This window comes from Macrobrachium rosenbergii, chromosome 36 (assembly GCF_040412425.1).
Source record: "Macrobrachium rosenbergii isolate ZJJX-2024 chromosome 36, ASM4041242v1, whole genome shotgun sequence".
In the NCBI taxonomy this organism is placed as follows: domain Eukaryota; kingdom Metazoa; phylum Arthropoda; class Malacostraca; order Decapoda; family Palaemonidae; genus Macrobrachium; species Macrobrachium rosenbergii.
In genome coordinates this window covers 27154924-27173353 of record NC_089776.1, presented here as the reverse complement: position 1 = coordinate 27173353, position 18430 = coordinate 27154924, and the positions used below count along the sequence as shown (strand labels likewise).

General features: G+C 40.2%; 1 protein-coding gene across 1 annotated transcript in view; it reads right to left on the bottom strand.

Annotated features, from left to right (window-relative positions):
- Nucleotides 1-17915, bottom strand: part of Grx3 (Glutaredoxin 3) — a 33072-nt gene extending 15157 nt beyond the window's left edge. The window contains exons 1-5 of the mRNA XM_067081078.1: nucleotides 17746-17915; nucleotides 11213-11315; nucleotides 10685-10846; nucleotides 3369-3501; nucleotides 1069-1196 (exon numbers count right to left, since the gene is read on the bottom strand). Coding sequence (XP_066937179.1) covers nucleotides 1069-1196; nucleotides 3369-3501; nucleotides 10685-10846; nucleotides 11213-11315; nucleotides 17746-17795 — 576 coding nt within the window. The 5' untranslated portion in view covers nucleotides 17796-17915. The remainder of the gene's footprint in view (nucleotides 1-1068; nucleotides 1197-3368; nucleotides 3502-10684; nucleotides 10847-11212; nucleotides 11316-17745) is intronic.
- Nucleotides 17916-18430: the final 515 nt, after the last annotated feature.

The following is an 18430-nucleotide window of genomic DNA, read 5'->3' as shown; positions in this document are numbered from 1 at the left end:
AACATGATCTGTGCTATTCTATGCAACAGAAACACGGGCACTCACAAGGAACAGAGATTTTGGAAAGTTATAACTATAAAAAGTTAAGATTCAATGCTTTAGAACAAAAAAAATATCATATTGCAAATGAAGAACTGGTGAAGAGACGTGTTATCAGGATTCTTGAAAAAAAAAAAAAGACTGAGATCTCAATGACTAAGATGTGATAAGAATGTTTAAGAAATAGTTGGTCATAAAAGAATTATATATGAAAAGGTAGAACAAAGACTTGCAGGAAGACCTAGATAAACATAAAGAAAGGGGATAGAGAGACCTACACTTAAGGGGGTTCAGGCAGAGAGAACACAACAGAGAGGACTGAAGAGAACTCACTTCACATCCAACTCTTAAAAGGAAAAGTTGAAAATAATATATTTATGATGATAAAGATGAGGAAGTTTAACATGGCCACTGGGTCAAAACATTTAACATTCATAGGGTTTATACTAGTAAAATTAAAACTTTACAGTATTTAATAAATTGCATCTTTTTATGTCTGACAACTGGATAAGTTGAAAACGTAAATTCTAACAAAACCTCTGCAAGTGCTTTATTTCCAATGCATGACATTCAAATCGGCTATAGTCTGGACATTCAAATAAAATGTTTAGTATATGGTGTTGACCAGCATTCTCTGCATACAGGTCATGTGGGTTATTAAGTACTCATTTAAATGTGGCCTATTTTAAGGTAGGGTTGATTGCATTAACACTGTTCTCTTTACGGTTTAATGTTATAATCCAATATTGGATTTTATTTTTTTTAATAATTTACTGTTGTCCAATTCATTACTCCATAAGATTTTCTATTCATTGTAAATGATGGCTTTTAGAGATTTTTTATAGTCACACTGAGAGGAATAATTGTTCTTGATTTGGACATAATAGCTGCAGCTTTGGCAGCTTTATCAGTATCTGCCTTTCCTTTCATGCCCACATGTGCAGGGATCCTTTATACACTATTCCACCATTTGCATAAGCTTCATATAGAATGCATACTTAATCTACAGAAAAAACTGAAAATTCTAACCTGAGGGTAAGTAGGCCAATTGGAGTAAGTCTTCAATCCTTGTCGCACTTCTTCGTCAGTAAGAATGTCAAAGGTAGAATACTCAGCTTCATATTTAGCAAGCATTTCAATTGTTGTACGGCTGAATCCTGTAATAAAAATTATGTACACATGTTAGATAATGACCAGTTCTCTTACCAGTAGGTATTGTAGCAAACTGCACACATGCTGCCGGTTCAGAGAGAGAGAGAGAGAGAGAGAGAGAGAGAGAGAGAGAGAGAGAGAGAGAGAGAGAGAGAGAGAGAGAGAGTGTGTGTGTGTGTGTGTGTGTGTGTGTGTGTGTGTGTGTGTGTGTGTGTGTGTGTGTGTGTGTGTGTGTGTGTGTGTGCAGACAGTGACAATGACTTTATGAGTGCATGAACCTCAAAATAAAAAAAAATAAAAAATTATGCATTAAATATAAAAGAAATTATTTTAAATTTTGCGTATCAGAATAAGATCTTCAGTAAGTTAAATAAAACTGAGTTATGTAAGTGACTGAATTTTTGTATTTTCTGCAAGCTTCATTAAAATAGGTTACATAAATTATAGCATTTTTGTATCTTCAGTAAGTTTAATTAAATTGAATTATGTAAGTGATTGCACTTTTGTATTTATGTAAGTGTTTGCATTTTTGTTGTGCAAAGTCAATGTGTAAGCCTGGTCTATTGGCCAGCTGGCACATTTATATGTACGTGTGTGCTTTTACTTTGCATTAAATGCACCACTCTCTCTCTCTCTCTCTCTCTCAAATTTACGTGTGCTTTTACTTTGCATTAAATGCACCACTCTCTCTCTCTCTCTCTCTCTCTCTCTCTCTCTCTCTCTCTCTCTCTCTCTCTCTCAGAATTTATTGAATGCAGTAAAGTACTGCACTTAATGCAGTAATGTACAGTATTAATATTTTGGGCACATTTTTCAGTATGTGTGCACATGTCTATGAGCATGTACCATATGTATCACATTAAGGAAACAATAACAATGAGAGAGAGAGAGAGAGAGAGAGAGAGAGAGAGAGAGAGAGAGAGAGAGAGAGAGAGAGAGAGAGAGCTTGTATGTGCAATGCACAGACAAGCACACAGCCTGGAAAATCATGTATTTAACACTAATACCTCACTATATTACGTACATTAGTGTACTGCATTAAATAAATGTCAATAAAAATATTATACCAGAGAGAGAGAGAGAGAGAGAGAGAGAGAGAGAGAGAGAGAGAGAGAGAGAGAGAGAGAGAGAGAGAGAGAGAGAGAGAGAGAGAGCTTACTGCATACTTGTATACACACGTCAAGCTAACCAATAGGCTAGGCTTACATACTGATTTTATATAAAAAAAAAAGTCATTACATAATTTTATTGATTCACCTCATTGAAAATCTTATAATACACAAACTTTTAAATAATTTCTCATATTTAAACAGAATTTATTTTTTGTTGTCATTTAGTTTGCAAATTTAAACATTCATAAATTCATTGTCACCATAATTTACTGCCTGAGTTGTAAGAACAGAACTCAGTCGTAAGTGAGGAGTGTCTATACTTAATGTATTTAGTTACTTCTGTTAAGTTGAGATGCTATTTACAGCAAATTTGTCCCATAAATATTTTTTAATCAGAATGGTAGTTGACTGCAGGTCGACATTTATTGCTTGTGCAAAGGTTTGGGATGGGCCTACACCCCAGACTGGATGCTGTCCCTTGCCAACAAATTGGACAACCACTTGACCACTTCAAAAAGCCAGGAAGAAAGTATTCTTGGATATCTCCTCCTTCTGCCTGCCAGTACAACAAAAAAATGGATAGCCTCTGGACTATCCAAGAGGCAAAAGAACATCTCAACCAAATTCCCTCCAACAGTTCCAGAGAGAGAAAACTGAAAAGCGCTTGAATATCTTGTTAAAAACTTGCAGGTTCTGAGTTTTCACCACAAACTGAGGAACAATTGAAAACAAAAGACTTTCTCAAACCTCACCATTTTAGGGCAGAGGTTATCCAGCAGTTTCTGTGAGAGAAAAGCTTTTCTTTTAAGACTGCATGGGAGATGTCAGGTCACTTCTGGAGGTCCTCAGCCAACAAATATCAGGGAAACTTAAAGTAAATCTATCTACTGGTCCTGTTATCCCATTGTATAGTATCCCTGTGTTCTTTGTTTTGTTTGCTGTAAGCCATTTTATAGCATTCCATTGCCTAGCCAAGGCTGGCAAGTAACAATAAACATACATAAACTTTTATAAAAATTCAAGTTGTACAAATGATTTAAAAAGTAACATCCAAGTAATACTTACCACACCTAGGGGCATCCGGAGATCCCTTCATAAATAGCATGCACTTGGCTGAATTAATTAATCGCTTTAATCGGGTATTCAAGTCTTCTGCAGGAGCTGCTGGAGCTGTTGACACCAAAGAAGTTTTAGCTGCCTGACAAGAAAATTAACGATTAATAAAAAAGATAACTGCCTTACCCAAAAAATGCATGAATGGCCAACCAAAGCATCCATCCATGAAGCAAAAAAACTATTTTAATAATCTGTTCTAGAGCATACAATATTTCTACTTAATACATAAACATTACCACCAGTTAAAAACAGTCATCAAGCTGATGAACTAGTCTTATTAGCGCAATTGTTTTGGTATCTTTTCAACACATACTCAGCAACAAGACACTCAATACCAAAACAACCCACTAAGACATGATAAGTTTTACTTCATTGTAAGATTATGTTGATGATAATTTTACTAAAATTAATAAACATTACTAACTTGAAAAATTTAGGCTCCTTTAGGATGCCTACAGCATTGGATATCTGCATCAGTTGAAAAATGTTACTTTGATAGTAAAATTAAGTTTCATATATACTTACCAAGTAATTAACATAGCTATTCTTTCCACTCATGCAGCAGCTTAAATTTGAAATTCGCGGTAGCGCTCCGATTGTTTAGTGTTGGTGACTAGCCTACCCACTAACGGGAATACTAGGAACGACTTAGCAGACAACCTCATTCTGTTTCTGCCCTTATGTCCATCAGAGGGGAGGAGGGTGGGCTCCAATTCCATAATTACTTGGTATATATGAAACTCAATTTTATTATGAAAATAACATTTTCATATAAATAACTTACCAAGTAATTACATAGCTGATTCCCAAACTGACAGGAGGTGGGATACATGGATATATTCCATTCCAAAACATTAAGATAAGTAATGAATTTGAAATATAAAAAAGTTGCTAGCATTGGAAAACAATGCTTGTCATTTCCTTATAAGTTAAGAGAGCCACTGCAGGAGAATACTGCCTCTGGCTGGTGCCCATCTTAACTTGTAGTGGCACGGCAGTATAGCTGAGGATTGCCTCTACTTAAGCAAATTTGAAATAGAAAAAAGCTGCTGGCATTGGAAAACAATGCTTGTCGTTTCCTTATCAGTTAAGAGAGCCACTGCAGGAGAATCCTGCCTCTGGTTGGCGTCCATTTTAACTTGGAGTAGTGCAGCAGTATAGCTGAGAATTCCCTCTATACTTAAGTGGGAGCTCTGCAGCCAAGGAGTATTCCACTGGCTGGCAAAGCATCATTTAGTGCCCTTACCCTGGGCACAGTGCCAAAAAATAAAAACCACCAGATAACTTTGTCACCTACACTGAAATAAAATAACTACCCATCCACTCAGAGTGGTGGGTGCTCCAGGTACATTGTACCCCCAAATCCCCCAAAAATTCTGCACCTTACTACAAGGTGAAGAAATAAGAGGAGAAAATCCTCTGCTTCCTCCCTCACTGCCATGCCAATTACTAATAATGATCCCAAGGTACTGCAAAATAATCAAACACTGTTTTGACTTCAAGGAAAATTTAGAAGTGAAGAACTATTACACTTCCAGTGGGCCGATCGCCAAACAAAAGTGAGTGACATACAGAGCCTGAAAGCTAATGAGGTAGAGGCAATTCTGGCATCTTAGCCTTCCTTTAACAGGTAGGCAAATCATTCTCCTGAATCTGAGAGTGCATCTCAAAAATAAAGTTCACTGGAGACGAAGGACAATGCATTCATAGACCAAGGGCGTGACAGGATCTTGTCCAAACACTCTAGGTATGGAAGACCCTCTGATTATAAAGCTTTTTCAGGTAAAACTTGAAAGCTCAAAGTAGACATTTCATTCACTCTCCCGGAGCCAGGGATGTCCAACGATCACTTAAGATAAAAGCACTGATCCTGTTTGCAGGCTGTCTCCCTGAGCAGAATCTGCTTGCTTGTCTATAATCTGAAGCTCACTAACTCATTTAGCATTTGCTAGGGCTACAAGGAACAGAGTTTTCTAGTTAAGTTGAGGGGCGTGAACCGGAGAGGCTCAATAGAGGGGCCCATTAACCACTCAAGAGCTATGTCCGAATTCCAATATACAGTATGGAGTAGACTCTTCTCTGCCTTGAAAATCTTGAAAGACTTCATAGGTTACTAAGATCTTGGTTAGAAGATAAAACTAGACCTCTGTGTTTACATACTAAGCCTAGCATTGCTCTATGCCCCTTGAAGGTGGAAGAAGAGAGCCCCCTTAGCAGTCTTCAGGTATAGGAGTTCCGCAGACAAGATGTTATAACCATTACACCATCGATGGAACACTGCCTACTCAAGACTGGAGTACTTGGCAAGAAGACTGCCGTCTGCATCTTGCAACAGTCTCTGCAGACGATCTTAAAAAGTTCACTTCTTCCAGGCAAGCTCCCGGACAGTCTGTAAATCTATCCGAGAAAAAAGTGGTCCACCCTTAGTGGTATCTTTTGAAGTGAGGTTGTCTGAGTAGAAATGGATTGTGGAAGGAGTTGTGAAGAGTCCACCACCAACAACCATATCCAGTTCGGGAACCAATATTCATGGTCTAGAACGCAGTTAAGTGTCATCATTACATTGCGATGAACCTGAAAACTTGTTCAGCCCTTCCTTGACAAAGTTGGAATGTGGAAGGGTGTTACAGGTATGGCGTCAGTTGCCCATGCAAGAGGGTCTAGGACTGGAGAATGAACTGAGGAAGACAACAGTTCCTTGAGGCAGCAAACTGGGCCATAGTTGGCCTGTCCCATTGATTCAACAGATTCCGCCAGACCAGGGGATCCAAGGTCCACTCGGTGGAAAGGACAAGCTTCTGACAGATCAGTGCTTCTGCCATAACTAATTAGTGTGCCCTGTAAAGTCAAGTGACTGGAAAACGCGATTTGATATGCCTATGCCTATCGTAGGAGTTCTCTGCTGACTAGAGAGAGAGAGAGAGAGAGAGAGAGAGAGAGAGAGAGAGAGAGAGAGAGAGAGAGAGAGAGAGAGAGAGAGAGTGTCCTTGCTTCCTTCTTCTCCATATGCTTAAGGACTGTGGTCTTGAACCAAGATTACCACAGTCTAGGTGTGAAATAGGGTCAAGAATCATTGAAGCTGTGAGTGCAAAGCTTTCAACTATCTGACAGAGACAAGAATATACTTAGGACTGTGGTCTTGTGACAATATAACCACAGTCTAGGAGTGAAATAAGGTCGATAAGCGCTGAAGCCATAAGTGGAAAGCTTTCAGCTATCTGGCAGAGATGAGAATATACTTAGGACTGTGGTCTTGAAGCAAGATTTCCCCAGTCTAGGAGTGCAATAGGGTTGATAAGCGTTGAAGTCATGGGTGAAAAGCTTTCAGATATCTAAGAGATGAGATTATGTTCTTCTGAATGCCAGGTCCCAGAAACTATCTGGTTCCTCAAGCAGGCTCCCCAACCCAGATCATCAGCATTTGAATGGAAAACTAGGTCTGGGTTTGCAGTATGAAGGCACTTCCCTTCCAATGGTTTGTTGACAGCCAATACTGTAGGTCCAACCTAATTCAGAGCTAAGGGGATAAAAAAAAAGTCCAGCTGCATTTCCCTGTCCCAACTGTTAGCCTCCTAGCACTTTCCTTCGAGGGTAATTGAAGAAGTCAGTCATCCAGGTAAAGAATGCCATTCCAGAACATGAAGTCAAACGCTACAGGAGTGAGGACTCGACAGTAGGCTTACTGTAAAGAGGCCGAAACACAGATCCTCACACTAGAGGATTCTGTCCCACCAGGCAGACTTGAGATACTCCCAGAATCCCACAGGGACATGGAAGGATACTTCCTGCATAACTCAGATCTTCATCCAAACGTCCTTGGAGAGTGGATGACAGGATTATCTGGTTCATCTCTATCCTGAACTTCGTCTTCTATTCTAAAGAAAAAAGGGGCATTGCGGGCCGTGCAGATTCGTGACTATTATGCAGTCTCGCAGACAACTGAGGGAACTTGTGGATCCTCATTCCCGACTCACAGACCACCATGCGGACTAGCTGCCGACACTGAGGACTCTTTGACAGTCAGTGGACACTTGGACATTCGAGCGGACTCGATTATAATGGACTCAATAACACTACACACAGGCCAAAGACATAAGGAAATCACGGAAGACTAGCACAGGCATAACCGTGAGTTTGACAAACTGAGCCAAACCTTTCTGCAGAACAGACACAGTTCTCTCAACTGTGTCCTGAGGGAAGAGGAGATGTAGACCCAGAGGCAAAAATAACAGGGCTGAATGTGATTGTGGGACTCCTTCAGCAGCAAAAGAGCACCCAAGTTTTCTCTTCTTGAGGTTTCAAAGTAAAGAGTGGAAATCTCTAAAAGACATCTCAATCATCCTTACCCACATAGGACAGTATTCAGAGACAAACCAAGGCAATGTCTCAACTAAAAACTGGAAGTCCTCTATCTTCTTAACCAGTGCTTCTGCTGTCTAAGAGGAGGGAGCTTTCTTCACGAAGCTCAAAAATACTGGACATAAAATTCCTCATCTGTAAAGGACATGACTCTTAGACACTAACTGCCACTGGGAAGGAGCACAGTACTGAAAAGGGGACCTCTCTATATGCAGACTAATGCTCTCTGTATGGTACCTAGATGTGGGAGACTGATACTAAAGAATTGGTGCCAGGTTGTTGGGAACTGGCACCATTCACTTGAAAAAACGAGAGCCATGCACTCAATCAGGAACTGGTGCTGAAGAGAGAACAACAGTATGTTCTAAAAAAAACTGTCCGTGAGCAGGTGATAAATGTTCATAGGCAGGAGTCAAGTACTGGATAGATATTGAAACTCTGGAGTAGGTGCCCAGCAATCTGGAATCAACACCAAGCATTCAGGAATCGGCGCCAGGCATTCAGGAATCGGTGCCATTTTTGGCGCCAGCTAATCGGGTCCTTGTCAAAACAGGATTTGGCAATTTAGTCACTAGTGCCAAGAGCGCAGAGGTAGCCAGCAGGCACTCATGAGTAGGCGCTGAGCACTCAGAGTCTGTGACTGTCATAAGTTGCTGAGAGGAGAATCTCTAATCCGTTTAAATGTAATAGGAGACGTCTCATTGTCACTACATCTCTTCAAGGGTCGGGATGCGGCGTGAAAAACACCTAGAACGCCTCCTGTCAGGGATAAGTTTGAGTCTGACGAAAACTGGTGGACACTAAAAGGGATGCCCTTCCAACGTCAGTCTGAGGGTCTTCCACTATGCGAACTGTGAGTGACAGGTTCTACCAAGGAGGTGACTTCCCCTAGGTAAACCCCACAAACCTCCTTTGGACCTTTGCTATATCTTCTTCCTTCCATCTAGGAGTGTTGGGGGGGCGCTCTGGAGCCACTGGACACTTGAAAATTGCTGGCCACTCGGGTGCTGGGCACTTACAAGCGCTGGAAGAGTGTTTTGGCACCTAGTACTGGCGCTCCACAGCAGGAAGTTCAGAAGACAAGTGCATTGGACTTCCAAACCAGAACCTATATCACTAAAGCACATCCTTTTTGGACACCTTTTCAATGGTTGTTGCTAAGGCCTGGGACCAGGCAACAGGCTCGACTGGGGGTGGGGACTATGCTTGACCGGGGGGGGGGGACTACCTGAGGCAAACCCCCTCGGACACCCTTGGACTGCAAGTATGTCTTCTCCCCGGTTTAGAGGAGCTGGAAGGTGACCTTTGGTCTAGGAGATCCGACGGGCCAGGTCAGTCACCTTGTCCCCTACATTTCTGGCAAGATGCCTTTTCAGTGGCTGTCTGTCGCAACCTGGGACCGTACAACAGGTCTGACTGAGGGGGTAACTACCTGGGGGACTTCCCATTAGCCTCCACTGGGCTTTCAGTATGACTTCTCCCAGGTTTGGGGGAGCATGACAGTGACTTAGGTCTAGGAGAACCTCCTCCACTGCATAACACTTCACTATCACAGGGTTAACTTCTGTTAAACCATACACAAGACTGGCAACATTATGGGAAAGAAGCGAGGGAGCCAGGCATGGGAAAAGATAAGAGGGCTAGTAGCAGGAGAGAAAAAATTAATGTGGGAAGAGTTGGTGCCAGACAATCGGAGGCTGGTACCGGGTGCTGGGTGCACCCAGGTTGTAAATGGCGCCAGGTGTAGCTGGGCGCCAGGTGAGCTAGTAGCTCAGGAAGCTAATGAGCACTCCTGGACACTCAGCACCAATTCTCTGCTGTCAAGAAAGTCAGTTTGTTTAAAAGCCCATCACCACCAAAATAAGTAATTTCTCTCCTTACTACATTCTGCCCTTACACTTTTTCAGTTCTCTGCAAAGGAAAGTGTAATACAATGATGTTTTAATCAATTCTTTACTGACCATTGTTTTGAAGTACACAAAGTACCATCACACAAACATATCTCAATTATTATGAAACATTGCTTGAGACTTGTAGATATGTATTTGCCACTGAAAACATCCGTTTGGCAGTGAACACGATATTTACGTTATAAATACGCTACTCGTAAGGGAGAGTTAATCAAGTGACTTCAAATTCACTTAGCGAAATATGATAAACTTGAATCAGATCTTAACAACAAAAACAATAAAATACTGATCCTGAAAATTGTAAGCTTGAAGGCTACTTGAAATCAGTGATAGTATTTCACCAAAATGCGATTATAAACAATGTTTACACTAAGTGCAGCAGAAAGAGAGTGAGGTTGTCCGCTAAGTCGTTCCTAGTATTCCCGTTAGTGGGCAGGCTAGTCACCTACACTAAACAATTAGAGTGCTACCACGAATTTCAAATTTAAACTGCCGCATGAGTGAAAAGCATAGCTATGTAATTACTTGGAAAGTTACTTATTATGAAATCTAGTTTTATCAGTGATTATTGGTATAAACAATTTTAAAACTTTGAGTATCAAAATCAAGAGACAGTTTAACCAGACCACTAGTTTAGCATTCTTAATTCTCATAGGAAAAGTCAGAAATTTAACCATGAAGATAAAAATAAAATGTTGGAATTTAACATTACTGTTCTTAACATAAAAATTTAATTCCAACATTTGATATCCATTGTTGGTTTTACACTGGATAATCACATCAAATGTTCTGTTACTGTTGAAATGCATTTGGGGATGGGTCACGTGGGTTATTCATTAAATACCCTAAGGTTAAACAGATAAACCAACTCAAAGGCATGATGATGTTAGTTAAAAAGGCATTCTTTCTTTTTGGGATGTAGATAATCTTAAATATTTTGAGATCAAATATAACAAAATACAACTAAACTGCATTACTGCAATGATATCTACTTACCTGCACCTTTACTTTTGAAGTCAAATCTGCTGCATTAGCACCATCTACTCTATCAACGACCTGTCCTCCACGCAGCAGTACAAACGTCGGAACAGCAGACACGTTGAATTTCAAACTGACTTCAGGCAGGTCTTCTGCAGGTACGATTGCAAAGGTCACATCCTAAAGTACACATTATAAGACACTATTAGAGAGGACAAAATACAAATACTACTAATTAAGCCAACATTGTATTTTTCTTGTTCCTACAAAATACAAAACCTTAAAAATCAAAGAAATAATTTGATATTTTCAATCATTTACCACAATCCAGGAAAAACTTGAAAAGTGCATTAATACTGTATACATTGCAAAAAGGCATTCAGAAAACAGAAATCTCCACCAAGGATAAGCAATCCAATCTCCCACCCACAATCAATGTTATATAATTATATATAATTATATAAAAGGAACAGGCAAAACATTAAATCATCCATACCATCATAAACATTACTAATAAGCATAATAAAAATCATGACATATATTTACCTTTAACTCAGTCTGTTTGGCAAGTTCATTGAGAACTTCATTCATCTGCCCACACTGTGGTGCCCAGTCAGCTGTGAAATGGACCACTGAAAGGCCACCATTCCTGTTGAGAAAATTAACTGAATAAACAGTGATATTGTACTATACACAGATAATGGACCTATCAACAAAGTTCCTTGAAATTACTACTTATCAATTCACTTGCCCAATACGTTGTTCACATTTTGACACAAAGTTTGTAATAAATTTCAGTAATGCTTGCCTTTTCTACATGAAAAGGGTGTTACCAATCATTTAATAAATGACTGATTACTGTAGATTGGCCCTACAACAACTACAGTCACCTACACAATGGGAGTGTTAACTCTAAACTCATTAAGGCCCATTTAAATGCCTCTCATTATACGTACTGTACTTGAAAATGATGTATCTTCTCCCAAGACTTGGCTAGAAAGCTAGACTAAAGCCTGGGCAAACCTGCTAGACTACAGCTGATGCAAACCTTTCCAATATGATATTTGTTCTTAAGGAAATACAAACTATCATCTTCTAGTAGGAAACCCACTCCCTAGGTGGGAGTGAGCCTCTCAACTAACTGGCAAGTTGAATCTCCATTTTAAAATGTCATTTTCACAGTCATGATAATGAGCATGGGACCCACGACTACTGTAACCTCCTACACAACACAGCGTAGGATTACAAGATTGACTGAGCCCTGTACCATATTGGGATGTTTGTACTCTCACTCTAGGAAACTTTCTGAGAACCAAGTCCTGCCTAGATAGAAAAGGGAGTATAATCAGAAAGATAGCTACCATGTGAGTTATTTATTTACAAATGTCCCACTCCCTTGTTAAAAGGGAGAACAGAGGGAGTCACACCCTATGAAATGAAGCTCTTAAGATATGATACTCAACTGTGAAGCCTACTCCTGCCATCACCTTTCCAGCAAGTATTCACCCTGGCTGTTGCCTTGCTGGAGAAGAAAATAAGAGATGCCTGTCACTCACCCATTCAACCTCCGCCTTATGCCTTCAAAGTACCTTAGGTAAGACACTTTTTGTCCGAGAGGAGCTTGGGTGACTATATAAACTGCTGAGCATACATTATAGGTCCTAAGAGGAAGGCATCTAAAGACCTGTGGACAACATCCCCAAGGTTAAATGAGGTAAAATCATCTGGTGCTGCCAGCCACATGTCCTCATATCTTGCAAAATTAAAGTTTCTAGAAGTTTGGAGTGGACCAAGACCTCTTGAGCTCCCACCCTGACTGGACAATCATCATCCTTGCAGGCCAGCCTGTACACCCGCAAAGCCAGAAGGAAAGGGTACTCTTGGAAACTTCATTCTGATGCCTGGTATTACTAGCAAGAACCCTGAAACTTAGGCACAAAAGCATTTCATCCAGATCTCCACAAACAAAGTCCCAGGGGCATGAAAATGGAAAGCTCCTGAATCTATGGTCAGAAACTAACAGATTCTGAGTTTTGCTACAAACAAGACCAAGTGGGATTCCAAACCCTCCAAAAGTCAGACAAGATGTGAAAGGCCATGCAACTTGCCAACATGATTCACTAAGGCTTGATTGTGAGATCTTGAACCAAGTCATCACCCAAAAGTGTGTAGAGATAGAGTCTGGCCCCTACAGGTGCATGAAGGAGGGAAAAGTCACTTTCTGGAAGAGGGTTTGCTGGAAGTCCTCCTGACAGACCATGCTGGAAACCACACCTTGGAGTGGGGTCTAGAGAAGCCCTGTCTACCTCTCCAAAAGGGCTGCTGCTGTAGAGGAGATAATGATTTGCATGAAAACGAAACAGAAGGTTCCTTGGGGCGCTTCGCTGACTTGGATAGAAGATCTGCATGGATTTCTTCTGTAAGTCAGTGGGAATTTCCTTAACCGCTGACTGCAGGACAAAAAATGTCTGTCCGAAGGGGAGTACAAAAGAGCAGATTTCTGGACAAACGTAACTCCTGTTGTGGTGAAGGAGCACCACAGCTCCCTCTTCTTGAGGACTCCTAAAGCAAAAAGAACTGCCAGTTCAGAGGAGCCATCCCTTACTGCCTTACCCACGCAGGATAAGACACCTAGCCAGTCAGAAGACAAGTCCATCGCTAGCACATTGTGTTCTTCAATCTTTCTAGCTAGCACTCCTATCGTCCAGTCCAGAAAACTGAACACCTCAAGAACTTAAATAGGTGTTTCACCAAGTGGTCGAATTCTGATGAGGCGAAGAATACCTTAGCTGAAGAAAAAGTTGAACGTCTTGCCAAGTCAATTAATCCTGAGAAGTCAACTTGGGAGGAGGCAGTGCCTCCCAAGGATGGAGCTTCTCCTGTAGAATAGAAGAGATATCTCCTAGCTGTCAATCTTGCTGGTGGAAAAGCAAAAGCAGCCTTCCCTTGCTCCCTCTTAACAGACAACCAATCTTCTACTTCCCTAAGAGCCTTCCTAGCTGGGGAAGAGAGAACCATCTTTGGTAGGCGAGAGCTAGAGTCTGTCTGATTCCTCATCAGAAAGGGAGAGGCAGGAGAAACCGGAGCAGCTGACTGGAAATGAGAAGGGAAAGATGCTAAAAAATACTTCATCAAAGAAGCATATGCAGTAGAAGTAGGCTCCTGGACAACCTCTTCCTCTTCAGAAAACACTGGAGGCAAAGAAGCCTCTCGAGAAGGCTTAAGCGAGGTTGGCGCCTTGTGGAGCAAGCAAAGCACATCATCCATATATTTCTTATTGTGTGCAAAAGACAGATCCTCTGAAAAGCTACCAAAATCAACAATACTTCACCAATTCCTTGGAAAAGCAATGAAGAAAACTTTAAACCCAACCACCAAAACATAAACTGTTGCGTCGAACGTCAGCAGGAAAGAAGTGACTTTCTCTGTTTTGTTGTACCTATTGTTCTGCAACAGAGGGCGGAGTAGTTACCTAAACTTAAACAATTAATTGCACCACAAACTTCAAAAGTTTTAACTGCCGATCGATTAGCAAATATAGCTATGTAATTACTTGGTAAGTTACATATATGAAAATAATCCCACAAGTCCTAACAGATCCCCTTAGAAACATGAGTTGGACTTGGACCCTCTCACAAAATAGAAGCTGACACATCAGTCTACTCTCATAGAAATGAACTACTGTATTAAATCTGGCAACACTGATTACTGCACCATGAACCAAGATTGTCCTGTGAAAAGAATGAGCCCATTCCAATTCATGACCGACCCACCCATATACTATTGTATAAATGTACAATGGGAGACCTAGACAAGCCAGGTACACTCAGAGTATCTGCACAGTCATATGCAAGTGGATCTCCATATTAGCAGTATTATACAATGGCAACCCATTGCACATGAACCCTCTGTCTGCATGCACAGGGGCTTTGCAATAAACTGCCCAGTGAAAAAGAGTATCTCAGGATTACAATCTCCTCTCTCCACCTCTGTCTCATTACTTTCCACTGAAAATTGTTTTGAGAAAAGGAATGAGACCACGTCCTGTCTTACCAGAAAAACGTCTGCCCATTAGTGGGCACTCTCGTGCACAAGGAGAACCCTGTGGTTATCCTCTCAATACCAGCAACCTTTGAAACTACATTCTCACCCCTCATCCCAGGATTCAACACCTGTAAAGATGATGTCTGCTCATTCTGTCTGCTCCACAACCAACAAAGAACAGGTTTTTCATAAGTTTTCATGGGAATTGATATATGATTAATAAATCCCTTCCTTACAATATTCACAAAATAAAAATGTTTATAATATGCGAAGCCACGAGGCAACCTGGAAAGAAGCCATGGCAATAGATTCTGTTCCTGACTTGAAAGCCAGGAAACCATCTCGGCAGTCTCTCTAGTGGAAGGTCATTCATCAGTTCACAGACTGACGAGTACAACAGCGAGGGAGTAGTCTCCACATCTTCTATGATGTAAAAACTCCTTTGGCAAATCAACAGGGCTGAGGGGACTTGCCCAATCTGCTGGACAGCAGAGAACTGTCTCACTCAGATATCAGACAGTTCACCTGACCCAAAACCCCATGAGCAAGTTGGGGCCATGGCAACCTAATCGACAGTTTCATTTCAGAGTGCACCTGGGAGTGAGCTCTATCAACAAAATAAGGGCTAGGTGTGGAACCATGAAGGCCTCCCAAAGATTATTATGATCATGGATAAGCACAGTAATCTCTCAAAAGAGCCACTTCAACTTGTTTGTCGAGGCTCTGGAAGCAAGAGGCTGTCCAGTCCCATATCATCTCCCAAGAGAAAGGCTGCCACACCAGTCTGCTCTTGTATCCATTCCTGTGTGATCCATACCATGGGTAGCAGGGACCATGAGACATGGAGGATTCATTCACAGAACATTCACAGAACAAAGTTCTAAGCTGAGGTCAACTAACCCATGCAACTCCCTATGTTCAGTAACAGCAGAACTAGACAAATGTACAGGTGAACGAGCATGAGCACCACTAAGCATTGTGCTAGCCCACTACTGTTCAACTTAGGGGTTATAATGGGTTAAACTTTCATTTCCAATGGAAATTACTATAAAATTTGTCCAAAACACATTATAATCTATAATAAAAAAAAATAGGCTGGCTAGCCTATATTTTTCATATGTAGGCTATATTTTCATTTATACATAGCCTAGCAGAAGCTGCACACACACACATTTTGCTTTGTACAATACAGCATTAGGGGATCCAGGGGCAAAAAGCACCCCCTTCCCACAGCCAGGTCTTAGCATGGAACTCTACAAGAGAAGGTTATGTTATGATGCACCCCTGCAAAAAGTATCTGATTTGCTTTTAAAAACAGACCTAAAATAGCCTATAAAACTCACAGTAAAATTTTACTTTAAACCATTATCACATTTTGGCTTAAAATATCATTTTACTGTACTGTGTTTTAATTTGCACTTCAAGCACTCCTGACATTTGTTTCATTAGCAAATGACCAAACTAATCACACAATATCAAGCACAAGGGTATGGACCTGGTACCCTATGTTAGGTTAGGTTGTGTGTGGTTGTTTAGGTCATTTGCAAATGAAATGAGTATCAGAAATATTCAAAGTATACATTCAAAACTTAAGAAAATATTTTTAAGTCTAAAATGTGGTAATGGTTTAAAGCAAAATTTTACCACATCTTTGGTTTAAAAGCTTAGGCTAACCTATTCTACTGTATGCTTAAAAGCAACTTTTACAGCCCCCTACCTGAAATTTTATATAATGCAAATTACGGTAAATGTAAAGGAGATGACCACACAACAATCTCATTCATTAATATAATTTCTTTACTAATCAATACAGAAATGGGTGCAGTATACTATATAATACAACAGTGGTGAGATCATTTGAGAAATTATGAGATAATGAGAGATTTACCATCTTTGGTTTAGTTTCTAAGGGCATCCCTGGCAATAAAGTTCCACAGGACACTGTGTTTAGTACCAGACCCTATCTTGGTAAATTTTGCAAATAATCTCATCTGTATTGCATGATATAAACCATTTTTTATATTCTTTAGGCAAGAAATGATTAATATTTGATATCTTCGTGTGGCCATCGGCTTTACATTTACCCAAGTGATATCATGCATACTTATTACTCCTAGTCTGAAAGACTACAATAACTGGGTAGTATGCACCAGCGTTGCTGCCTTGACCACACTCAGTGTGGGTAAACGACTAAACATCAGTGCTGCCATTGCAATTGCATCTGCATAATTTGCCTCTGTAATTGTCAAAGTTGACTAGCAGTAGGAGATGAACTTTTGATTCAACTTTACAAATTTTAATACATCTTTTAACTTTTTTATTTAAGGATTAAATAAAAAATTTATATTCTGTATATTTTATTTATGGTAGTTTTTTATTATCAAAGCTTAATTACTAAAATTTAAAGCAATGTTATAAAGTGTGGTTTTTTAACAAAGATGTAGTCGTAGCCAGTGTGGTCACAGAGCGATGCCAGATATCACTATTTGACCACATTATCAGACACAAAACCACAAAACACAAACTGGATACGGACAGTAGGGGATCACGAATTACTTGGGGGTTCAAAGGAGTCAGTCCACCCAGTCAGGTTAGGACATTGCATCCAAAGTTAGGTTAGGTAAAAGTTAGCCTAAGTCTGGTTATGTTATATTCCCTCTGAAAAATCTACCACAAAAATGCCTACTAGGTTAAATCTACAGTAGCCCAGAGGCCCTATTCTGCATTCGCTCCCAATAACTTAAATCTTAGTGATTGTAGCGTATGCTTCTCCAGTCTACGAGGTTCCTAGTAGAACTAGGACAGGAATAATCCCAGCTCCCTCCACACCTCAAAATCGGGGAGCACTATTCCAGTATGTGTAAGATATCTGGTAAATCTGGAAAATTCATCCTCACGAGCATCAATATACCAAGACAATTTGCTAGCGGGACAGAAACCAAGGTCTTTAATTGTCTAACCTATCTTTCATCACGTCACCTTAGGTAGCTAAACACGACTTTGACAAGCAAAGCTCTATGCAAAATACTGCTTACTTCTCGACTTGCGAGAAATCTTCTTGGGTGGCAATTGTTTTCACAGACATTTTCACTATAATACGGGTGGCCTGAGGTTAGTAGAACGTGTACGTGACGATCGTCAAATGCTCTTCACGCAATACACAGGAAAGACCGGGTTCGGAGCCGATCAAACTGGTAACCAAGACCCGGTAGATTAGACAATAATAGTGGCGTTCTTATTGCTAATATTGCATAAAATAAAATTTTAGTAAGAAAAATATTAAATTCATTACACGCAATATTAAAAATATAAAAGAAAAATTACATATTCCGTAGCCGTCACTTTTGTTGCAGTTTTTACCTAAATTTTTAACCATACCCATGCGAATTCTTTCCTTTGTTCGACAAGATCCAGAAAAGTCCTCGCAACATTTTTTTTTTAATAAATCACACTTAAGACCTTAGTCTGCTAGAGCAAAAGTTAAGAAATGAGGAAAGTGGTGGGTTCATAATTGTATATAAATGTCAAAGCTTTATGGCATAGATATGTGCTGCTGTCATGAAGCTTCACTATTCTTAACGCTGCTTAAGATCACATTTTCGGAGGTATAAGCCTTATGATACATCTAGCATCGATCGTTTATGAAAGAACGAAATTATGAATATAGTAAAAAAAATTAGAAGACTCGTATAAGAAGAAAACATGGACGTAAACGAGATT